The sequence below is a fragment of the Bubalus bubalis genome, chromosome 11, assembly GCF_019923935.1.
Source record: "Bubalus bubalis isolate 160015118507 breed Murrah chromosome 11, NDDB_SH_1, whole genome shotgun sequence".
Lineage (NCBI taxonomy): Eukaryota > Metazoa > Chordata > Mammalia > Artiodactyla > Bovidae > Bubalus > Bubalus bubalis.
Window position 1 is genome coordinate 73,558,234 of NC_059167.1, and position 26,526 is coordinate 73,584,759.

The following is a 26,526-nucleotide window of genomic DNA, read 5'->3' on the forward strand; positions in this document are numbered from 1 at the left end:
CAGTTGTATCCGACTCCTAGCGACCCCATGGACTGCAGCCTACCAGGCTCTTTCGTCCATGGGATTTTCCAGGCAAGAGTACTGGAGTGGGGTGCCATTGCCTTCTCCAGATGTAGAAACTACTATGTTTAAAAAAATAAGCTACAGGATATACATATAGTACAACGTAGGGGATATAATCAATATTTTATAACAACTAGAGATGGAATATAACCTTTAAACATTGTGAATGTTGTATATCAACTTTGTATATCAACTACAGCTCAATAAAAAGAAAGTGATTTTAAAAAAGAACTAAGAGACTAAAACAAATGTTTATACTACACCAGTGAGGTTTATGTGAGAGATGCAAGTCAGATTTAGATTATAAAGAGCATAGACTGCTGGGTTAAGGAGTTTATTCTAAAGAAATTCATTCAATAAATACATCAATTCACCAAATAGTCACTGTATGCCAACTGTCTGCCACAAACTGTATTCAATACTAGGGATACATCAGTGGGAAAAAACAAAAAAGACTAAAATCTCTGCCTTCAGACATTGTACTGAATGGATCCCCAACAAAAATCTATAATGGGAATGGAACACAGTAACTTGTTTCTCATAATCTGAACTGCATGTAAACATATGGGTTATTTACTATAATGCTGCAAAGGAGATCAAACCGGTCAATCCTAAAGGAAATCAATCTTGAATATTCATTGGAAGGACTGATGCTGAAACTGAAGCTCCAATACTTAGACCACCTAATGCGAAGAAACAACTCGTTAGAAAAGACCCTGATGCTGGGAAAGATTGAAGGCAGGAGAAGGGGACAGCAGAAAACGGGATGGTTGAATGGCATCACTGACTCAATGGACATGCGCTGAGCAAGCTTTGGGAGATGGTGAAGGAGAGGGAAGCCTGGTGTTCTGCAGTCCACGGGGTCGCAAAGAGTCAGACACCACTGAACTACTGAACAGCAGTAACATACTGTACTTCAAGGCTTCTCTTTAGTAACAGCAGGACAGTATATAGTGTTCTTCCCAGTGCACGTCACATCAAGCGACATATACACACACAGACCTTTAAGTTATCTAGCCCCAAACATACTTTTATTAAGATAAATGTAAAAACAAATTCAGAAATCGAAATAGCAGTCTTAGCGTGATGAACCTATACAATATCTTTTCATGGTATTGGCCTTGAACTGAATGGCTGGGGGATTATATTACATCCAATGCATTAAAAAAGATATAAAAAACACTGAGCTAATTCAAATCAAGGACTTCTATGGGGGAGGCAAATCATACATAAAATCAGTAAAATGTCAGTAATTTAAAAAATTTGCTTGTTAAAGGTTTGGCACAAATGAGAATGCTATTTTGTGGCTACTTTCTGCATGTTCATTTTTTAAAGAGGGCTACATAAAGGAAAGTATCAGCTTATACTTTAAAGTTGAAAGTTTAAAGTAAACAAGTTAAAAATAAACAACAAAAGCTGCAAACAGAAAGTGCCTATTTCATGTTCTTGGATTCTGATGCTGGAAATGGGAGAATTTACGGCTTCCCTGGTGACTCATGGAACAACAAATAAGATAAAAAGCAGAGTATGGGGTTGCCCAGGACTGGGAGAAGGAGGGATAGAAAGATTACTGGGATGATGGTTAAAAGACATGAGGCTTCTTTTTGGGTAAGGACAATTTTCTAAAATTGAGTGTGTTGATAGTTGTACAACTCTGCAAATATAACAAAAATCACTGAGCTGCACACCTTAAGAAGGTGAATTAGATGGCATCTATATGTATCTCAATAAACCTATTATAGAAAAGTTAATTAGAAACTCTGAGCCTTAAACTGGAACTATAATGAGCATGTAAGTAAAGAATATCCAATCTGTGCTTCTTTTACAAGATAGAATAATTTTTCAAATCTCAGGTCCAGTTATATCTTAATTATAACTGTTACAATAATATTTATTAAACCATTGATGTGAAGTGGAAAATGAGTTTGGAATATACATGTATTTGAGAAATCAAACATATTAGTCTTCAGAAATACCAATAAATGTTATAAAAATAAAAGACTTAGTAAACAAATAGTTGTATTTAAGAGAAATACAAGCAAGGGACTGAAATAATTTTGTTAACTTTTAACAAATTAAAACAAGAGCTTTGGCATATTTTTTAATTGTGGTAGACCACTGTCTATATATCTGTAATATATACACATATAGATAATTAATACATAAAAATTTTTTTCTCTTTGAACTACTCTTAATCTAAAGATATATTCACTTATTCTTAGTTTTCCTCACTCTTTATTGGCTTGGAAAGTTATTTAATACCTCTCTGATTCTTAGTTTCTGATATATAAAATTCTTGAGGACTAAATGAGATGTACATGAAAAAGCATTTTGTATACTGAGCAGTAAAATGCTATTCAAACTATTCTTTATCCATTTAAAATATTCAAACAGTCCTAAGCCTAGTTAGAATACATACTGTACATGGCTTTATTCTTCTCATTTCCAGGAACAATGAAACAATAACAGGCCCACAAATTCTTTAAACAAGTTGACTCTCCTAATATTTATGTGTTTAGTAAACAACAAATCACTATGTTATAAATAGCCTGATTTCTTTCACAGCCAAACCATCTTTAAAATTTGCCCATACTCACTTTTTCTGTTTCTCATTTACCACTTAGTCCCAGACCCATTGAAATTTACTTCACCCCAATTATGACAAGGGAAAGAATACCCTCAAGTTACCAGTGAATCCCCCCTATTGTCACTGTCTTAAAAAAAACTTTCACCACCCAGCAGGAGTCCACTCTGTCACCCATGTGCCCATCTTGAAATAATTTGTCCCTTGGCTCTGGGTCCAGCATCCCTGACTTTCTTCCTACCTCAATTGCTCTGTCTCCTTTGCAGCCTCATCTTTCTATACTCAGCCATTAAATGCTCAAATTTTTGAACATTTCTTTTCTCATGTGGTGATCTCTTGCTAGACAATGTCTGCATAAACATTTCGGTCCCATCTGTGGGACTCTAACTCCTGCATGTACATGTATATCCCATAGCTCCATCTCCACAGGTGCTCTGCAGTCCATCACTCTGACCAGACTGCTGAGACACCCTTTTGGCTGTTTCTCCCACACCCTTGCTTCCTCCAGATTTGTCCTTTACACTGGAGTCACAGTGATCTTCATAAAATACACATCTGATTATGCCAATCCCCTGCTTAAACCCACCAGCTCTTAGAGACTGGCCACTGCCAGGCCCTGCATAAGCTGACTCTTGCTCCTCCCGAGCCTCACTCTGTCCCCACACCACACTCTGTGCTCCAGCCACAGTGGCCCTCTCTCAGTTCCTCAAACTCCATCAGTTCCTTCCCATCATCAGGGTGTACTTTTAGCCAGTGATCTTTCCTCCAGCTTTCCCAGGTGGTGCTAGTGATAATGAACCCACCTGCCAATAAAGATGCGGATTTGGTCCCTGGGACAGGAAGATCCCTTGAGGAGGGCATGGCAACCCACGCCAGTATTCTTGCCTGGAAGTACCATGGAGAGGGGATTTTTGGGGGGCTACAAAGAGTCAGACATGACTGAAGCAACCTATCATGCATACACCTATGTACACACTCTCCTCTATCCTCTGGGTAACCAGAGCCTGGTTAGTGGTTAGTCATCATTTTCATCTCGGCTCTAAGGGCACATTACTGGGATTTCTTTTTGACTCGCCACTCTATATGAATGAGGTCTTCTCCATTACACAATCTCACAGCATGGTGTACTTCCCCTTTGTAACTATGATTTTCACGATTATTTGGTTGTCTTCTCCATTAGGCAGAAGCACTGTACTTTGTTATCTCCCTGGCACCTGATATAATGTGTAGTCTAAACAAGACACTCAAAGAGTAGCTGCTAAATAAATGAATAAACTACCAAGTAAACTACAAAATGAATACACTTATATGCATGCAGTACAGTTATTAGTGCCCTGATAGAATCTGTCTCTCAGATCAGATCAGTTGCTCAGTCGTGTCCGACTCTTTGCGACCCCATGAATTGCAGCACGCCAGGCCTCCCTGTCCATCACCAACTCCCGGACTTCACTCAAACTCACGTCCATCGAGTCAGTGATGCCATCCAGCCATCTCATCCTCTGTCGTCCCCTTCTCCTCCTGCCCCCAATCCCTCCCAGCAACAGAGTCTTCTCCAATGAGTCAACTCTTCTCATGAGGTGGCCAAAGTACTGGAGTTTCAGCTTCAGCATCATTCCTTCCAAAGAAATCCCAGGGCTGATCTCCTTCAGAATGGACTGGTTGGATCTCCTTGCAGTCCAAGGGACTCTCAAGAGTCTTCTCCAACACCACAGTTCAGAAGCATCAATTCTTCGGTGCTCAGCCTTCTTCACAGTCCAACTCTCACATCCATACATGACCACAGGAAAAAGCATAGCCTTGATTAGATGAACCTTTGTTGGCAAAGTAACGTCTCTGCTTTTGAATATGCTGTCTAGGTTGGTCATAACTTTCCTTCCAAGGAGTAAGCGTCTTTTAATTTCAGAGCTGTAGTCAGCATCTGCAGTGATTTTGGAGCCCAGAAAAATAAAGTCTGACACTGTTTCCACTGTTTCCCCATCTATTTCCCATGAAGTGATGGGACCAGATGCCATGATCTTCGTTTTCTGAATGTTGAGCTTTAAGTCAACTTTTTCACTCTCCACTTTCACTTTCATCAAGAGGCTTTTGAGTTCCTCTTCACTTTCTGTCATAAGGGTGGTGTCATCTGCATATCTGAGGTTATTGATATTTTTCCCGGCAATCTTGATTCCAACTTGTGTTTCTTCCAGTCCAGTGTTTCTCATGATGTACTCTGCATATAAGTTAAATAAGCAGGGTGACAATATACAGCCTTGACGTACTCCTTTTCCTATTTGGAACCAGTTTGTTGTTCCATGTCCAGTTCTAACTGTTGCTTCCTGACCTGCATACAAATTTCTCAAGAGGCAGATCAGGTGGTCTGGTATTCCCATCTTTTTCAGAATTTTCCACAGTTTATTGTGATCCACACAGTCAAAGGCTTTGGCATAGTCAATAAAGCAGAAATAGATGAATCTGTCTCTGCTGCTGCTACTGCTGCTAAGTCGCTTCAGTCATGTCCGACTCTGTGCGACCCCATAGACGGCAGCCCAACAGGCTCCCCCGTCCCTGGGATTCTCCAGGCAAGAACACGGAGTGGGTCGCCACTTCCTTCTCCAATGCATGAAAGTGAAAAGAGAAACTGAAGTCGCTCAGTCATGTCTGACTCTTCGCGACCCCACAGACTGCAGCCTACCAGGCTCCTCTGTCTATGGGATTTTCCAGGCAAGAGTACTGGAGTGGGGTGCCATTGCCTTCTCCGAATCTGTCTCTAGTGCATACGTATACAACCACACAAAAATACATCTTTATATGTATAATACACCTAGACAGATAGAGGCAGGGGCTAGGGAAAACACACATAGACTGGATACCATGTCATTTTCATTACTATTCATTTATTCAGATATGAGATATATGTTTTTTAAAAAACATCTCAAAAGCTAGATTCAGAATTCTTGGAAAGGGGACAGTAATAATTAGAAACAAGTCTCTGATAACATTCTTGGAGTCAAACATCTCAGGATCTCCAGATGAGGCCTCAGGAACATTCTGGCTTCAGGGAAATGGGATTCTGTCTTTTGTAACGGAGGAAGAGGAGTTTGGATCTCTCTCAGAAGGAGAGATGGATACAGACCTTTATGGGTAGGAAGAGAATATAAGTGAATTGAAGAAGTCTGGCCTCTGGGGCATTCCCATAGCTTCAGTAGAGCCTCACTGATCTCACAGTGCTTGCGACTGTGAGTAAGTGTGGCCTGTGAATAATGAAGAAGGAGCTCAATTTTCACAAAGTTTGGACCTAGTGCAGAGCAGACACTTCACAGGAAGGCAACCCTCCAATTCCCTGGCCTTCCAATCCTATGGACATCTTTGTTTTTCAACATGCATGCTAAGTCGGTTCAGTCATGTCTGTGCAACCCTATGGACTGTACCCTGCCAAGCTCCTCTGTCCACAGGATTTTCTAGACAAGAATACTGGAGTGGGTTGCCATTTCCTACTCCAGGGGATCTTGTCCACCCAGGGATGGAACCTGGATCTCCTGCATTGCAGGCAGATTCTTTACCACTAAGCCACCTGGGAAGCCCCTTCTTTTTCCACAGAGATGGGATTTTAGAGTGAGCTGCACTTTGATCACAGGAGACAGGGTGGTTTCTAACCATACAAAACACCTTTATGGGTTTTACAAATACTCATACCTTCAAAATATTGAGTATCTGCACTTTTGTCACTGGTAAATGTTGGAGACAGACATTTAACCAGACATACTGGGTGAGCAGTGGCTGCGCGGCGCTGGAGCGGCGAGTGGCCGAGAGGAGATACCCCATGTCCAAGGTCAGTAGTGGCAGCCGTGAGGAGATACCCCACGTCCAAGGTAAGGAGCAGCGGCTGCACTTTGCTGGAGCAGATACCACTGTGTGAAGAGATACCTCACAGTCAAGGTAAGAGAAACTCCAGTAAGAGGGTAGGCACTGAGAAAGGAATCAGAGGGCAGGCAGACTGAAACCACAATCACAGAAAACTAACCACTCTAATCACATGGACCACAGCCTTGTCTAATTCAGTGAAACTAAGCCATGCCGTGTAGGGCCACCAGAGAGAGATAGGTCTTGGTGGAGAGTTCTGACAAAATGTGAGCCAGTGGAGAAGGGAATGGCAAACCACTTCAGTATTCTTGCCTTGAGAACCCCATGAACAGTATGAAAAGGCAAAAAGATAGGACACTAAAAGATGAACTCCCCAGGTCGGTAAGTGCCCAATATGCTACTGGAGATCAGTGGAGACATAACTCCAGAAAGAATGAAGAGACAGAGCCAAAGCAAAAACAACACCCAGCTGTGGATGTGACCGGTGACAGAAGCAAGGTCTGATGCTGTAAAGAGCAGTATTACATAGGAACCTGGAATATTAGGTCCATGAATCAAGGCAAGTTTGAAGTGGTCAAACAGGAGATGGCAAGAGTGAACGTCGACATTCTAGGAATCAGCGAAATAAAATGGACTGGAATAGGTGAATTTAACTCAGATGACCACTATATCTACTACTGCGGGCAGGAATCCCTTAGAAGAAATGGAGTAGCCATCATGGTCAACAAGAGTCTGAAATGCAGTACTTGGATGCAATCTCAAAAACGACAGAATGATCTCTGTTAGTTTCCAAGGCAAACCATTCAATATCACGGTAATCCAAGTCTATGTCCCCATCAGTAATGCTGAAGAAGCTGAAGTTGAACAGTTCTATGAAGCCCTACAAGACCTTCTAGAACTAACACCCCAAAAGATGTCCTTTTTGTTACAGGGGACTGGAATGGAAAAGTAGGAAGTTAAGAAACACCTGGAGTAACAGGCAAATCTGGCCTTGGAGTACAGAGTGAAGCAGGGCAAAGGCTAATAGAGTTTTGCCAAGAGAACGCAGTGGTCATAGCAAACACCCTCTTCCAACAACACAAGAGAAGACTCTAAACATGGACATTACCAGATGGCCAGCACCGAAATCAGACTGATTATATTCTCTGCAGCCAAAGATGGAGAAGCTCCATATAGTCAGAAAAACAAGACTGGGGGCTGACCGTGGCTCAGATCATGAACTCCTTATTCCCAAATTCAGACTTAAATTGAAGAAAGTGGGGAAAACCACTAGACCATTCAGGTATGACCTAAATCAAATCCCTTATGATTATACAGTGGAAGCGAGAAATAGACTCAAGGGACTAGATCTGATAGACAGAGTGCCTGATGAACTATGGACGGAGGTTCGTGACATTGTTCAGGAGATAGGGATCAAGACCATCCCCAAGAAAAAGACATGCAAAAAAGCAATATGGCTGTCTGAGGAGGCCTTACAAATAGCTGTGAAAAGATGAGAAGTGAAAGGCAAAGGAGAAAAGGAAAGATATAACCATTTGAATGCAGAGTTCCAAAGAATAGCAAGGAGGGATAAGAAAGCCTTAGCGATCAATGCAAAGAAATAGAGGAAAACAACAGAATGGGAAAGACTAGCGATCTCTTCAAGAAATTAGAGATACCAAGGGAACATTTTATGCAAAGATGGGCTCAATAAAGGACAAAAATGGTATGGACCTAACAGAAGCAGAAGATATTAAGAAGAGGTGGCAAGAATACACAGAACTGTACAAAAAAGATCTTCAAACCCAGATAATCACGATAGTGTGATCACTCACCTAGAGCCAGACATCCTGGAATGTGAAGTCAAGTGGGCCTTAGGAAGCATCACTATGAACAAAGCTAGTGGAGGTAATGGAATTCCAGTTGAGCTATTCCAAATCCTGAAAGATGATGCTTTGAAAGTGCTGTACTCAATATGCCAGCAAATTTGGAAAACTCAACAGTGGCCACAGGACTGGAAAAGGTCGGTTTTCATTCCAATCCCAAAGAAAGGCAATGCCAAAGAATGCTCAAACTACTGCACAATTGCACTCATCTCACACGCTAGTAAAGTAATGCTCAAAATTCTCCAAGCCAGGCTTCAACCATGAACTTCCAGATGTTCAAGCTGGTTTTAGAAAAGGCAGAGGAACCAGAGCTCAAACTGCCAACATCTGCTGGATCATTGAAAAAACAAGAGAGTTCCAGAAAAACATCTATTTCTTCTTTATTGACTATGCCAAAGCTGTTGACTGTGTGGATCACAACAAACTGTGGAAAATTCTTAAAGAGATGGGAATACCAGACCGCCTGATCTGCCTCTTGAGAAACCTGTATACAGGTCAGGAAGCAACAGTTAGAACTGGACATGGAACAATAGACTGGTTCCAAATTAGGAAAGGAGCACGTCAAGGCTGTATATTTCACCCTGCTTATTTAACTTCTATGCAGAGTACATCATGAGAAACGCTGGGCTGGAGGAAGCACAAGCTGGAATCAAGATTGCCGGGAGAAATATCAATAACCTCAGATATGCAGATGACACCACCCTTATGGCAGAAAGTGAAGAAGAACTAAAAAGCCTCTTGATGAAAGTGAAAGAGGACAGTCAAAGAGCTGGCTTAAAGCTCAACATTTAGAACTAAGATCATGGCATCTGGTTCCATTACTTCATGGCAAATAGTTGGGGAAACAGTGGAAACAGTGGCTGACTTTATTTTTTGGGCTCCAAAAATCACTGCAGATGGTGACTGCCGTCTTGAAATTAAAAGATTCTTGCTCCTTGGAAGAAAAGCTATGACCAACCTAGACAGCATATTAAAAAGCAGAGACATTACTTTGCCAGCAAAGGTCCATCTAGTCAAAGCTATGGTTTTTCCAGTAGTCATGTATGGATGTGAGAGTTGGACTATAAGGAAAGTTGAGTGCCAAAGAATTGATGCTTTTGAACTGTGGTGTTGAAGAAGACTCTTGAGAGTCCCTTGGACTGCAAGGAGATCCAACCAGTCCATCCTAAAGGAGATTGGTCCTGGGTGTTCATTGGAGGGACTGATGTTGAAGCTGAAACTCCAATACTTTGGCCACCTGATGCGAAGAGCTGACTCATTTGAAAAGACCCTGATGCTGGGAAAGATTGAGGGCAGGAGGAGAAGGGGACGACAGAGGACGAGATGGTTGGATTGCATCACCGACTCGATGAACATGGGTTTGGGTGGACTCTGGGAGTTGGTGATGGACAGGGAGGGCTGGTGTGCTGTGGTCCATGAGGTCGTGAAGAGTTGGACACAACTGAGTGACTGAACTGAATTGAATTGGGCATTTCAAGGCTTCCCAGTTGGCGCAGAGGTAAAGAATTTACCTGGCAATGCAGGAGACACAAGAGAAGTGGGTTTGATCCCTGGGTTGGAAAGATCCCCTGAAGTAGGAAATGGCAACCCACATCAGTATTCTTGCCTGGAAAATCCCATGGACAGAGGGTCTAAGACCCATGGCGGGTTATAGTCCATGGGGTTGCAAAGAGTCGGACACAATTGAGCATGCATGTATCAGTCATCTCTCCTTTAAAATTGTTCATAAGAGTCTAGTAACATAGAGAGACAAGGAAATCAACAAAGTGTAATACAGTAGAGTGTCATAGGACACTGGATAGGAGCCTCTAATTCAGATTGGAATTGGGTAGTGGTAGGCAGGGAAGGTTCTCCAAAAGAGGTAACTTATGAGTAGAATTGCAAAAGTCAAGGAGGAGTCAGCCAGTCAGCCAAGGAGGAGTCAGCCAGTCAGCCAAGGAGAATGAAGGAAGAGGGAAGTAGTTTCAGAAACAGGAAATATGGAGAGTAAAATTAAGGTATTATGGAAATGCATGGATCTTTGGGGATAAGTTAGAGCTTCCCTGGTAGTTTAAACAGTAAAGAATTTGCCTGCAATTCAGGAGAACCAAGTTTAATCCCCAGGTCAGGAAGATCCCCTAGAGGAGGAAATGGCAACTCACTCCAGCATTTTTGCTTAGAGAATCCCATGGACAGAGGAACCTGGCGGGCTACCATTCACGGGGTCGTAAAGAGTCAAACATGACTGAGTGATAACACTTTCACTTTCTTTGGGGATAAGTTAAATGGTAACGGGCTTCCCTGAGAGCTCAGTTGGTAAAGAATCTACCTGCAATGCAGGAGACCCCAGTTCAATTCCTGGGTCAGGAAGATCTGCTGGAGAAGGGATAGGCTATCCACTCCAGCATTCTTGGGCTTCCCTTGAGGCTCAGCTGTTAAAGAATCCACCTGCAAAGTGGGAGATCTGGGTTCAATCCCTGGGATGGGAAGATTCTCTGGAGAAGGGAAAGGCTACCCACTTCAGTATTCTGGCCTAGAGAATTCCATGAACTGTATAGTCCAGGGGGTCGCAAAGAGTCGGACACAACTGAGTGACTTTCACTTTCGCTTTCATGGTAACAGGATGACTGAACCTCAGAGACACAGATCTCTCTCTCCTGGATCTGTAGTGTCCTGATTCAAAGGAACTGGACTCAAGGAACTGAGTTAAAAGGAATCGGAACTACTTTGATTAGGGAAAGGAGAACAGAAAGTACCATAAAAGTACGAGGCCTGTAATTATATACAAAAAAGTCTCAGTTTTAATATGTTTTGACTAGAGAACCTGACCAGAGCAATCGAGGGGGCCATAAGTCTGAGGAGAAAAGTCAACAGTGTGACTTAGGACATGTTAAGTTTGAGATGTCAATTGCACACCCACATTATACATAATAGTCTGTAGTCCAGGCTGTGTGGTTGGGATACAAATCACACCAGTGAGTCACAGGCATAACACTAGTATTTAAAACCATGGAAATAGTTGAATTGTTAGGCAAAAAAGAGAAGAGGTTACAAGCAAGCAGTAGAGGAGAGGGCAATAAAGGAGGAGAATGAACCAAACAGGATGCTGTGGAGCTTCTGGGCACTGGGCAGAGAAGCCTTTCTGCCCTACTCTAGCCTCTGTGACTTTCCCTGAGTGCCAAAGGGCAGATTTGGAACAGTGCTAATCCAGGAAGGGAAGGGAAGGGCAGCCAAGACACAATAGTGCTGCCTTGGGGCAGGATCCTGGTTCTTCCTCAAGGGATACACGTGGTGGTGGTGGTTTAGTCCTTAAGTCCTGCCCGACTCTTGAGACCCCATGGGCTGGAGCCCACCGCGCTCCTCTGTCCATGGGATTTTCCAGGCAAAAATACTGGACTGGATTGCCATTTCCTTCTCCAGGGCATCTTCTGACCTAGGAATCGAACCCAGGTCTCCTGCATTGCAGGCAGATTTTTTACTGACTGAGCTAAGGAGGTAAGCCCAAAAGGGATACACATAACAATATCTTTAAATTCTTTAAGATGGCAGCTTAAACTCTTCATACCAGAGAAGACCACCTGAGGCTAGGAACCAGAGAAGCTCATCAAGAAGAGCTGAGACCAGATAAGAAGAATGCAGTCCCTGCACACACCCCGATCTTATTAGCAACCCTGCCCTTGAACTGTTGCTATAAAACTCCTCATCAAATCCTCCTGGGTCGGGACATAGTTTTCGGGGGCATGAATCCACTGTGTCCCCCTTTGCCTGGCAAAGCAATAAAGCCTTTCTTTTCTATTTCACCCAAAACCCTGTCTCTGAGATTTGATTTGGCACCATTGTACAGAGCCTGAACTTTCAGCATCAAGAATGAGCAGGAAAGTAGAAAATCATGAGTGGGGAGTCACAAGATACAAGAGGAAACCATTACTGCAAGAAAGAACAGTTAACCCTGTGCAATACTATTGAAAACAGAGAAGGGACCACTGATTCTAGCAATAGGGAGGTCACTGGTCATCTCAAAAGCAGTTTTAGGGTATGGAGGGGCACGTGGAGGGCAGAAGCTAAATAGGAGAAGGGGTGAAATAAGGGAAGACAGATTCTATAGCCATTTGTTTAAGAAGCTAAGCCGGGGGGGGAGGGGAGGCAAAATGAAGAAGATCCTTTCATCCAAGAAGATATTTTCTCAGGTCTACTCAGACCAGGAGTGGGTGTCCCTTTCCTCAGAGAAATGCTCTGTAAAAATAAACCCACTAGGAAGCTTGGACTCAGGGGAATCCCATGATGCTGATTCACCTCACAGAGGGAGGCTGCCCAAGATCAAATTCACCTTAATGTCCCATGATCATGAGTATTCTCCATGAGAAAAATTAAGCAGAAGTGAAAAGGCCAAATGAGGACATGCCAACATGCTTTAGGACTTTTGGAAAGACTTGCAAAGCTGCACCACCAGCTACAGCTTTTGCACGGAATTGTCTCAAGCACTATTCAAAGGTCCCTCCTATCAAACATCACAGCTGAGTCAGAATTTCCACTGCAATGATTATGTGGTTATAGACGCTGCCTTGGCCTGTGAGACATTAGCATGAAAAATATTCATTAATCACCTACCCATGACCAGGCCTAAATATAGATGGATTGGGCATGCTTTGATTTATAGAGTGTTAAGTGATCCATTTGTTTGAAAACATCCCTTCCCGTGACCTCCATGAAAATTGCCATCATGAGAAGTCTTCCCTTGAACTAAAGATGCTAACATCAGAAGAAATGCATATATACATTAGCTGAGAAAGCAAATACAATCACACAAGAATTCATTAATATTAACAAGAAACATTAATTTCTCAGAAGAGTTTGGAGAGGGTAGATTTCAAACAAGAGACAAGGAAGTTGTATTATAATGGAAGAAAAAGTCACCATCAGCAGGGTTCCATCTCTGAGTAGATGGTCTAATGGGAAGTCTCAGGCAGCAAACACGAAGTTTCTGAGCATCTGAAGGGGAAGGGAACTTGAGGAGAGCAGCAATTATCTTCAACTAAGTATTATGAGGGCTTCCCTCATAGCTCAGTTGGTAAACAATCTGCCTGCAATGCAGGAAACCCTGGTTCAATTCCTGGGTTGGGAAGATTCGCTGGAGAAGGGTAGGCTACCTACTCCAGGATACTTGGGCTTCCCTTGTGGCTCAGCTGGTAAAGAATGTGCCTGAAATGTGGGAGACCTGGGTTCGATCCCTGGGTTGGGAAGATCCCCTGGAGAAGGGAAAGGCTACCCACTCCAGGATTCTGGCCTGGAGAATTCCATGGACTATATAGTCCATGGGGTTGCAAAGAGTCGGATGCAACTTTCACTTTCAAGTATTATGAAGGTAAACACATATAAACAAAGGCAAAACACACTTACAAAAAATGAAGTAGGAAAAAAGTCATTCATGGTACCACGAACACAACAATCACCATTTAAAACGTTAATACTTCTTTTGTTTTTCAGTATCTCAGTCTCGGCATCACCACCACCCTCCCACCTCCGTAATTTTATAGAGGTTGCTCTTATATGTTATTTTTATATACTTTTACTTGATAGAGAAATTTATGTACCTTTATTATTTCTATTAAACATATCAGGCACACTTTCTCATATTATTTCACAAAATTCACAAGCACTGTGTTTAACAGCCACATAAAATTTCATCAAATGGATGTGCCCCAGTTCCTGTAACAATTCCCCTGCAGTTGAATACCAGAGTCCTTTCTACTTATCCTTATAGTGCATTATTCTGGTTGTAAGTAACATCTGTGCCCATAAAAACTTATTCTGAGTTTAAGATTACTTCTTTAAGATGGATTTTAGAAGTGAAATTATGGGTAAAATTAAAAACAAAAATTTAAGTCCATGATATAATACATAGCAGCCAAGCTGCTTTTGGTACAATGTGGATTGTACCAAACTGGGAAGAATGAAGGAGGGAGATTTTGAAAGTAAAACTGTACCTTTCTCTATCACTCTGCAGAGGTGGTTTTATATGCTGCTGCTGCTGCTGCTGCTGCTAAGTCGCTTCAGTCGTGTCCAACTCTGTGCAACCTCATAGACGGCAGCCCAACAGGCTCCCCCGTCCCTGGGATTCTCCAGGCAAGAACACTGGAGTGGGTTGCCATTTCCTTCTCCAATGCGTGAAAGTGAAGTCGTTCAGTCGTGTCCGACTCTAGCGACCCCATGGACTGCAGCCTACCAGGCTCCTCCATGCATGGGATTTTCCAGGCAAGAGTACTGGAGTGGGGTGCCATTGCCTTCTCTGGTGGTTTTATATATAAGCTAGAATTATGTCTTTCACTGTGATATAAATACTATGGTTCTTGCATTTGAAATGATTACACTCTAGGCTGGAAAACAGTGAGATGACAATCTACCCATTGAGGTAATTTATTCAAAGGTGAAGATAATTGGTGAAATACAGAAGTTAGTAAGAAATTAATCACAGAATAAGACTGGGGTTGATGCCTGTCCCTGTCAGCAGTTTTGAAAGGCCCCTGTATCACATTTATTCTGAATATCCATTATACTGCTGCCAATGCCAGTGGAGCTATCTGAATTTGGGGAATGTCTACAAGCAAATTTAAAATTTGCATAAAACACTCACATTTTGGGAGAAGTATACATTTATATGGGCTTCCCAGGTGGTGCTAGTGGTAAAGAATCTGCCTGCCAATGCAGGAGACATAAGAGATGTGGGTTCGATCCTTGGGTCAGGAAGATCCCCTGGAGGAGGGCATGGCAACCTACTCTAATATTCTCGCCTGGAGAATTCCATGGACAGAGGAGCCTGGCGGGCTATGGTCTATAGGGTCACAAAGAGTTGGACATGACTGAAGTGACTTAGTATGCATGCATACATTTATATAATTATGAACATATAAATTTAAGATGCTCAGACTTGTAGATCCACAATTTCATATAATGATCTGGAAACCTGATTACAGTTCAAGCTATTTGCAGAGAACAGAAGGAATCTACATTTTGGGGCAACTAAGTGAGTATTTGGAGAAGGCAATGGCACCCCACTCCAGTACTTTTGCCTGGAAAATCCCATAGATGGAGGAGCCTGGTAGGCTGCAGTCCATGGGGTCGCTAGAGTCGGACACGACTGAGCGACTTCCCTTTCACTTTTCACTTTCATGCATTGGAGAAGGCAATGGCAACCCACTCCAGTGTTCTTGCCTGGAGAATCCCAGGGATGGGGGAGCCTGGTGGGCTGCCATCTATGGGGTCGCATAGAGTTGGACACAACTGAAGTGACTTAGCAGCAGCAGCAGCAGCAGAGTGAGTACTGCTTTAAGAAGCATCTTTAAGTGGAAATCAGTGGATGAAAATTAACAGGTTGTTGATGGGATCGGGAAAGGCAGAGCCAAGTCCTGGTGGATAGGATGCCTAACTCTCAAAGCAGTGACACTTGAGATGGAACCATCCATTTCACCCAGCACTCAACTTAGAAAAATGCTTTTCCATGGAAGTGTTTAAATAAAAGATAACTTCCTCTGGAGGCAAAATGCTGAGTGCATGCAATTTTCATTAAAATTAAGTGATGAATTCACTCACACATATAATTCTGGAAGGTAACAGCAATTCAAAGAGATTGGTATGTGGAAGAGGTAGCAATGCTTGCTGATTTTAGGATTATTTTCTTCCAGCAGTACAACAATCAGCTGGCTACAGAGACTAGTGATGATGATACACAAGCCCATTAGCCAAGAGGAACCTGTTTCCATGTTGCTCGACTAGGACAGCTGTGAGCCTTCTACAGTCTCTCTGACCTCCAGACCCATGTTCCCATTTCAGCCTTCATGGGTTAGTCACACTAACTGTAATTTTTTACTCTACAAAGTGTTTACATCTAAATAAATCATGAAGAAATAAAAGAGAAAAGACAGAAAGGAATAAAGAGAAGGGAGAGAGAGATGGAAAGTTATTTTAAAACATACAACCTCAACTGGTAGATGAATTCTCATATCTAGTCTTGGCTACGAGAATCACTGGCAAAGCATGAAGCTGGCAACTCCTGCTAATCAGTTTGCCACTGTCTTCAGATTTAATGCAATATTTGGCTCAGACATTAAAAAATTAAATTCCCTATTCCAGCTAAAATATTTACACAGCCCTACGTGTCTCACTTAATGCCGGTTAAGCAATCATCTTTTAAAACTCCGCAGACACTTGTAAATCTGTCGGGAGAATTGTGGCCTATAAACAAGGCTTCATATAAAGAAGGCTGCATTGTCAATTTGCTGGGAGTCAAGATTTCTTAGGATGTGTCTGAAAATAAAGCTGAAAATCAGAAATAGTTTAGAGTGGGTAACAAAGTGGCCAATCGTCTCGGCTGGTGGGATGCTGTTAGTGGTATTAACGGGAAGCCTCCAGACACTGACCTCAGCTATTTAAAGGCCCGCTCTCCTATAAACCTGTCATTGATCCTACCTCTCTGTTGAGTTATGGCTCAGGGAAAGTTACTAGTCCAGCAGTCCTGGTCGTCTGCAGCCCAGGGCCTGTCAAGATGGAGAAGGTGAGCTGCTGAGGCTGTCGCAGGAGGCTACTATATGGTCACATGTGACATGAGTGTGTGTTAAGGGGGAAGGATGGGGGACACTTAGAGGAAAGGGGGAATTCTGACCACAGCTAGCGCAGGGAAGAACAAGACAGCTGAATGATAACAAAAAAACAGTATCCTCTGGGAGAGGCTGGGTATAACAAGTTTTAAAATGTCTATTAAACTCCCCAGCATCCTCAGTCCTGATGTTAATGAAGCCTAATAGATAAAATTCAAATGCAAAGGAGGCCCCTGTGAACTATCCCCTGCTGATCCTGGCAGGATCTTATCCCTTATCCCTCTCTTCAAGATGAGTCAGGTACTTGTGATAAGATTTTGAGCAAAGTGAACAATCATTTAATTCTTCCTATCAGATTAAATACCTTTTTATTCCATGTCACTGACTTGAACATGTCACTGATTATGATGAATACTTTTATAATAGCTTTAAAGAAGAAAAATGATACATTAAAAGTACACATCAGTTTAAAAACCTAGTCTCAGGGAGAAGGTTCAAGATGACAGTGTAGGAAGATCTTGAACTCACCTCTTCCCATGAATATAGCAGTCTATAGCTACAAGAAAAATAATTCTCTAGGAAATGGATATGAAAAATGGAATTACCACAGTCTCCACAACAAAGGGTAAAAGGATAATATCAAGATAGCATCTTTTCCCTGAGGAGTGAAGGATCTGAGCTCCATGTCAGGCATTCCAACTTCTAGATCCTGCATAGGACACACAAGCCCCCAAACATCTGGCTTTGAAAATCAATGGGGAAACAGTCCAAAAAACTATATGACCACATGGAACAGGAAAACCTTCTCTTAAGGGATTTGCATGCAGACTCACAGGACCCGAAAATCAGTGAAAGCACATCAGACTTAGTAGCACATGGACCACAGGTGACACCCACGTACTAAACTTGAAGTGTCTTCCAGAGACAGAGGAACCAGTTTAAATGTTCCCCTGTGACCGAGACACTGGCAGAAGTCATTTTTGTGAACTCAGGCTACCATGCTAATGCCAGTGTTGGTGGCTACCATTTTTGGAATTCTCCCTCTAACCAGTAAGCACCAGTGAGCACTCCCTGGTGAGGCCTCAGACAGGCCTCACAGTTGGCTGAGTGATCACCCTGCCCACCAGCAGCTGCAGCCCCAGCACCACAGGAGGGTGCGTGCAGCCCACCTACAGGATGCCCCTTGAGTACCAGACTATGCTTGCAGGGTGGGACTGTGCTTTAGAGCTCCACAGGACATCTCCTAAATAAGGCTACTTCTTCAAGACTAGGAAAGATAGCTGATATAACCAATACAAAGAAACATACACAAAGTATTAGGCAAAATGAGGAGACAAAGGAATATGTTCCAATAAAAATAAGACAAAATTGCTGGGAAAAAAAAAAAAAAACAAAAAACTAAATGAAACAGACGAGCAATCTACTCAATAAAGAATTCAAAGTAAGTAAAAGGCTGACAGAACTCAGGAGAAGAATGTATGAACATAGTGAGAACTTCAACAAAGGGATAAAGAATACAAAAAAAGTACCAAACAGAAGTTTTTGCTGAAATGAAACATATATTAGATGGGTTCAATAAAAGATTGGGTGAGGCAGAAGAATGAATCAGTAAGTGGTAAGACAAAACAGGAAACTCATCCAAAAAGAGCAGCAAAATGAAAACAAAGAATTTTAAAAATAAAGATACCTTAAGAGACATTTTGGATAATGTGAAGTGTAATAGCATTCATATTACAGGGCTTTCAGAAGGAAAAAAGAGACATAAAGGGCCAGAAAAATTGCTTGACAAAATAGTAGCTAAAAACTTACCTAATGAGACATTTAGGCCAAGGAAGCCCAGATTTCCAGGTAAGATGAAAAAAGATACACACCAAGACACACTGTAAGACACACTATGACTATACAGTGCAAGTGAGAAATAGATTTAAGGGACCAGATCTGACAGACAGAGTGCCTGATGAACTATGGACGGAGGTTCATGACATTGTACAGAAGACAGGAATCAAGACCATCCTCAAAAAAAGAAATGCAAAAAAGCAAAATGGCTGTCTGAGGAGGCCTTACAAATAGCTGTGAAAAGACGAGAAGTGAAAAGCAAAGGAGAAAACCTACAGAATGTAGCAAAAGAGGTTCTATCAATGAAGTTCATAGCAATAGAGGCCTACCTCAAGGAACAAAAAAAGTCCCAAATAAAACAATCTAATCTTAAACCTAAGGGAACTAGAAAAAGAAAAAAAAAAATGAAGCTCAAAATTAAAGGAAGAAAGTATATAAACAATAAAAATAATGAATGAAACCAAGAACTGGTTCTTTGGAAAGACAAACAAAATTGATAAACCTTTAGCCAAATTTATTAAGGAACAGAGATCAGATCAGATCAGTCGCTCAGTCGTGTCCGACTCTTTGCGACCCCATGAATCGCAGCACACCAGGCCTCCCTGTCCATCACCAACTCCCGGACTTCACTCAGACTCACGTCCATCGAGTCAGTGATGCCATCCAGCCATCTCATCCTCTGTCGTCCCCTTCTCCTCCTGCCCCCAATCCCTCCCAGCATCAGAGTCTTTTCCAATGAGTCAACTCTTCGCATGGGGTGCCCAAAGTACTGGCGTTTCAGCTTCAGCATCATTCCTTCCAAAGAAATCCCAGGGCTGATCTCCTTCAGAATGGACTGGTTGGATCTCCTTGCAGTCCAAGGGACTCTCAAAAGTCTTCTCCAACACCACAGTTCAAAAGCATCAATTCTTCGGTGCTCAGCTTTCTTCACAGTCCAACTCTCACATCCATACATGACCACAGGAAAAACCATAGCCTTGACTAGACGAACCTTTGTTGGCAAAGGAATGTCTCTGCTTTTGAATATGCTATCTAGGTTGGTCATAACTTTCCTTCCAAGGAGTAAGCGACTTTTAATTTCATGGCTGCAGTCATCATCTGTAGTGATTTTGGAGCCCAGAAAAATAAAGTCTGACACTGTTTCCATGTTTCCCCATCTATTTCCCATGAAGTGATGGGACAGGATGCCATGATCTTCATTTTCTGAATGTTGAGCTTTAAGCCAATTTTTTCACTCTCCACTTTCACTTTCATCAAGAGGCTTTTGAGTTCCTCTTCACTTTCTGCCATAAGGGTGGTGTCATCTGCATATCTGAGGTTATTGATATTTCTCTTGGCAATCTTGATTCCAGCTTATGTTTCTTCCAGCCCAGCGTTTCTCATGATGTACTCTGCAGAGAAGTTAAATAAGCAGGGTGACAATATATAGCCTTGACGTACTCCTTTTCCTATTTGGAACCAGTCTGTTGTTCCATGTCCAGTTCTAACTGTTGCTTCCTGACCTGCATACAAATTTCTCAAGAGGCAGATCAGGTGGTCTGGTATTCCCATCTCGTTCAGAATGTTCCACAGTTTATTGTGATCCACACAGTCAAAGGCTTTGGCATAGTCAATAAAGCAGAAATAGATGCTTTTCTGGAACTCTTGCTTTTTCTATGATCCAGCAGATGTTGGCAATTTGATCTCTGGTTCTTCTGCCTTTTCTAAAACCAGCTTGAACATCAGGAAGTTCATGGTTCACATATTGCTGCAGCCTGGCTTGGAGAATTTTGAGCATTACTTTACTAGCATGTGAGATGAGTGCAATTGTGCGGTAGTTTGAGCAATCTTTGGCATTGCCTTTCTTTGGGATTGGAATGAAAACTGACCTTTTCCAGTCCTGTGGCCACTGCTGAGTTTTCCAAATTTGCTGGCACATTGAGTGCAGCACTTTCACAGCATCATCTTTCAGGATTTGGAATAGCTCAACTGGAATTCCATCACCTCCACTAGCTTTGTTCATAGTGATGCCTTCTAAGGCCCACTTGACTTCACATTCCAGGATGTCTGGCTCTAGGTCAGTGATCACACCATCGTGATTATCTGGGTCGTGAAGATCTTTTTTGTACAGTTCTTCTGTGTATTCTTGCCATCTCTTCTTAATATCTTCTGCTTCTGTTAGGTCCATACCATTTCTGTCCTTTATTGAGCTCATCTTTGCATGAAGTGTTCCTTTGGTATCTCTGATTTTCTTGAAGAGATCCCTAGTCTTTCCCATTCTGTTGTTTTCCTCTATTTCTTTGCATTGATCGCTGAAGAAGGCTTTCTTATCTCTTCTTGGTATCCTTTGGAACTCTGCATTCAGATGTTTATATCTTTCCTTTTCTCCTTTGCTTTTCGCTTCTCTTCTTTTCACAGCTATTTGTAAGGCCTCCCCAGACAGCCATTTTGCTTTTTTGCATTTCTTTTCTATGGGGATGGTCTTGATCCCTGTCTCCTGTACAATGTCACGAACCTCATTCCATAGTTCATCAGGCACTCTATCTATCAGATCTAGGCCCTTAAATCTATTTCTCACTTCCACTGTATAATCATAAGGGATTTGATTTAGGTCATACCTGATTGGTCTAGTGGTTTTCCCTACTTTCTTCAATTTAAGAGAGTGGGCTCAAATCAATAAAATGAAAATGAAAGAGGGAAATTTAAAACTGATATTAAGAAATACAAAAGATGGTACAAGACAACACCAACAAACTAGACAAGATAGAAGAAATGGATAAATCTTAAAAACATACAATATTCCAAGGCTGAACCATGAAGAAATAGAAAATCTGAACAGACTGTGTACTAGTAAAGAGATTGAAATAGTAATCAAAAATTTTCCAACAAACAAAACAATCAAACAAGATTTAATGGCCATCCTTCTCAAAATATTCCAAAAAATCAAAGAGAATGGACACCTTCCAAATATATTTTATGAAACCAGCATTACCTTGATACCGAAACCAAAGACCCCACACAAAAAACAGAAGATTATAGGCCAATATCCTTTATGAATACAGATGAAAAATCCTCAACAAAATATCATCAAACTGAATACAACAATACATTAAAAGTATCATATACTGTGATCAAGTGGGATTATTCCAGGAATGCAAAATGGTTCAACATTTGTAATTCACTCAACATGATACACCAACATGAACAAACTGAAGGATAAAAACTATATCATCATCTCAATAGATACAGAAAAAGCATCTGACAAAACTCAATATCCATTCATGATAAAAATTCTCAACAAAGTGGATATAAAGAAAATGTACCTTAACATAATAAAGGCCATATATGACAGTACCACAGGTAACACCATATTCAATGGTGAAAAGCTGAAAGCATTTCCTCTAAGATCGGGAATAAGACAAGGTTACCCACTTTCAGCAGAGTAACCCAACATAGTACTGCAAGTCGTATCCACAGCAGACAAGATAAAGAAATAAAAGGAATCAAAATTGGAAAGGAAGAAGTAAAACTGTGGCTGTTTGTAGATAACATGATACTCTTCATAGAAAAATTTAAAGATGTTACCAGAAAGCTACTAGAGCTCATCAATGAATCTGGTAAAGTTGCAGGATACAAAATTAATGTAAGAAATCTGTTGCATTTCTACACACTAACAACAAACTATGAGAAAAAGAAATCAAGGAAATTAAGAAAATAATCCCATTTATAATCATATCAAAAATAATAAAACACTTAGGAATAAACCTACCTTCAGAGTTAAAAGACCTGTACTCAAAAAGTTATAGGATGCTGATGAAAGAAACGGAAGACAATACAAACAGATGGAAGGATATACTGGTTTCACTGAGGGGAAGAATTAATGTCAAAAATAACCCTACTGCCCTAGGCAATGTACATATTCAGTGCAGTCTGTATCAAAATACCAATGGCACCTTTCCTAGAACTGCAACAAAAAATTCTAAAATTTACATAGAACTATAAAAAGACCCCAAGTCAAAACAATCTTGAGAAAGAAGAACAAAGTTGAAGGTGACATGCTCCCCGATTTTAACTGTTGCTTAAAAAAGATACACAATGCGAAAGTTGCAAATTTTATTTGGGGCAAATGAGGACTGGTGCTCAGGAGATAGTACCTCAGATAGCTCCAAGAAACTGCTCCAAATAAAACTTAACTCACAAATCTGTTGACTTAAAAATATGCACAACATGAGAGTTGCAAGTTAAGTTTCATTTGGGTCAAAATGAAGACACACCCAGGAGACAGCATCTCAGATAGCTATGAGAAACTACTCCAAAGAGGTAGGAGGAGGAGGTCAATATATGTGATTCTGATAAACAGGGAGTTCATGCAATCAAGCACTTAACTTACAAAAGGTTTTTTCTGTTACAGTCACAAGGAGCTGATGTCACCATGAAGGGATTTAGTGCTTTTCCAGATATGAGGAGACGTAAGGATTGGGTTCATGCAATCAGTTCCTAAAAATATCTATCTAAAGACCTGTTCTACCAGCTTTCCTGGAGTACCTCATTCTTCACTCTGGACTCCCTTCAGGGCATGTCAAAAGTCAACAGCTACAGCAGCTCAGGATTCAATCCCTGCAGAGGCAGATGGCAAATGTGCTTGGCAAGCACCAATTTGTCCTTGACACAAACTAGTACAAAGCTACAGTAATCAAAACAGTATGGTATTAGCAGAAAAACAGAAAAACAGATACATAGATCAATGAAACAGAAAGGATGACCCAGAGATAAACACACATATGTGGATGATTAGTTTACAAAAAAGAAGCAAATAACACATAATGGAGAAAGGATGATCTTTAAAAAAAAAAAAAAATGGTGTTGGGAAAACAGAGCAGCCACATACAAAAGAATGAAACTTGACTCTTGTACCATGTACAAAAACTAATTCAAACAAAATTGAAAACTTGAAAATAAGACCTGATATCTAGAAGAAAACATAGGTGGTAAACTCATTGACATTGGTCTTAGTTATGTTTTATGGATCTGACTCCAAAGGCAAGGGAAACAAAAATAAAAACAGATGGGATTATGTCAAACTAAAACCTTTGTACAGCAAGGTAAGATCATGAAAATGAAAACACAACCTACTGAATGGGAAAAGATATTTGCAAATCACATGTGATAAGGGCTTAATAGCCAAAATATATAGACAACTCATACTACTTAATAACAATAACACAAACAAATTAAATAAAAATGGGCAGAGATTCTGAATAAATATTTTTCCATAAAAGAAATGCAGATAGGCAACAGGCATATGCAGATAGGCAACAGGCAACACCACTAACTACTAGAGAAATACAAATCAAAACCTCAATGAGATAAACTTTACACCTGTTAAAATGGCTATTTTGGAAAACGCAAGAAATAACACATGTTGGAGAAGATATGGAAATAAGAGAAACTTGTACACTGTTGGTGAATTATAAACTGGTGTAGGCACTATGGAAAACAGTTTGGAAATTCTGTATGGATCATCAAAAAATTAAGAATAGAAATACTGTATGACCTAGGTATTCCCTTTGTGGGCGTTTATCTGAAGAACACAAAAACACTAATTCAAAAAGATAAATGTACCCCTATACTTATGGCAGCATTATTTGCAACAGCTAAGACATGGAAACAGTCTAAGTGTCCATCGATGGATGAAAGGATAAAGAAGATACAATACATGCGCGTGCGCATAAACACACACACAGAAAGAATACAACTCAGCCATAAAAAAGAAAGAAATTCTGCCATTTGCAACAATATGGATGGACCTTGAGGATATCACACTAAGTGAAGAGAAATCAGACAAACACCATAGGATTTCACCCATATGTGGAATCTTAAAAAACAAACAAACAAACAAAACGGAGCAATCAAAAACAAACTCATAATACAGAGATTAGATTAATGATTATCAAAGGGGAAGGGAGCAGAAAGTAGGAGAACTAAGTGAAGGGGATCAATAGCAGGGTGCTGTACGGTATAATCAGTAGATTTGTGGTGGTGCTCACCGTTGAGTGTGTAATGCTCTACACCTGAAACTTATACAATTAAAAAGCTTCATCCCCAGCTTAAAACACTCAACACTGGGGGCAGGTTTAGGGAATTCATGGAAGTGTTTCCTGCACTGCAACAACAAATGAGGTATTTGTAATTTCAAGGTATAGTGTCTTGAACACAAGGTATCATAGCAAATATCTGTTGATTCTTTTTACAATGTCACAATCAGGAAGGGTTTTGCAAATACTTTTGTGAATCTGTGGAACATCAAACTCTGTTCATTTCTCACCTCTATCAGACACCGGGAAAGTTCAATCACTGTCCTTAGGAACAGATTCCTGCTCCTAGGCAGAAGAGAAATCAGAAGAATAAGCAGGAATAAATTTCTCCTCTAGAAAATGAGGGTAACACTTGTTCTTAAAGTGTGTTTACAAGTGAGTTGATATTTCAGTGAGTTTATTTAAAATCAGCAGCTAACTCAGTGCTTTGAATAAATATTTGCTGAACAAATGAACTGACGGAAAAGGTCAAACAAGGCCCTTCTCAAATTTTAGAGAATTTTTTCTTTTTGGATACCTGGAGATGTGATGGTGTTTTTAAAGGCCATCAAAATAGTCAAGAAAAACAGTTTAAAAACACAGTAAAATCAGCTGTTTTAGCATATTAGCCATTATAGATTTTCCTTAGATTTTTCTCTTTCTGTAAGTTACAGCACAAGGAAAATTACTGGTCTAACAGTGCCTGGTTATCTACACCGATTTGGACGTAATTGTCTTTTATTTCTGCACCCAGTAATCCATGAAAACTATCAAGCTCTCAACCTACATGATGAAAAATAAATGACCCTTAATGGTCAAGAGTGTCTTGAACTTCAGCCTGTTATCTCGTTTTACTCATCGTAAGAACTCCATGAGTTTGGCCCTGACATTATTGCCGTTTATTTGGGTGATGGTAGGTAAAGTCATACAAATGTTAAGTGGCTGTGCCAGAATCTGAACCCAGGGGTGTCAGATCTGCTGGCTTTGTGCTATCCTGTCTCCTACACTAACCATCTACAGGTGTACATCAGAGATACCACAAGCTTGGTTCCAGATCACTGCAATAAAGCTAATATCACAATAAAATGAGTCACAAAAATTTTTTGGTTTCCCAGTACAAATTTAAATTATGTTTACATAGTATACTGTAGTCTAGTAAGTATGGAATGGCACTATGCCTGAAACAATTCCTCTGTAGCATGCAATGCTGTTTGATAGCATTTTACTCACAAAAGAATTGCTTTCAAAATCAGAGTCAATCCTCTAAGGCCATGCTGCTACTTTGTCAACTAGGCTTCTGTCATATTGTAAATCCTTTGCTGTCATTTCGATAACATTCATAGCAATTTCACTAGAAGTAGACTCCATCCCAAGAAAACATTTTCTTTGCTCATCCAGAAGAAGGAACTCATAGGTTAAAGTTTTACCATGAAAAATAAAAAAGTGAAAGGGAAAGTCACTCAGTTGTGTCTGACTCTTTGCGACCCCATGGACTATACAATGCATGGGATTCTCCAGGCCAGAATATTGGAGTGGGTAGCTGTTCCTTTCTCCAAGGGATCTTCCCAACTTCAGGATCAAACCCAGGTCTCCCGCATGGCAGGCAGATGCTTTATCAACTGAACCACCAGGGAAGCCCAAGAATACTGGAGTGGGTAGCCTATCCCTTCTCCAGTGGATCTTCCTGACCCAGAATTGAATTGGGGTCTCCT

At 41.0% G+C, this 26,526-nt stretch overlaps 1 protein-coding gene across 12 annotated transcripts in view; it reads right to left on the reverse strand.

Moving 5' to 3' along the window:
- The window catches only part of FMN1 (formin 1), a 498,278-nt gene that overhangs the window by 117,527 nt on the left and 354,225 nt on the right, over window positions 1-26,526 (reverse strand). Inside the window, exon 18 of one of the 12 annotated variants that reach the window (XM_044925240.2) lies at window positions 5,410-5,762. The exons of the other annotated variants lie outside the window; for them this stretch is intronic. Within the exon in view, the coding sequence (XP_044781175.2) occupies window positions 5,605-5,762 (158 nt within the window). The 3' untranslated portion in view covers window positions 5,410-5,604. Of the gene's footprint in view, window positions 1-5,409; window positions 5,763-26,526 lie in introns of those variants that run through there. 12 annotated transcript variants of the gene reach the window in all.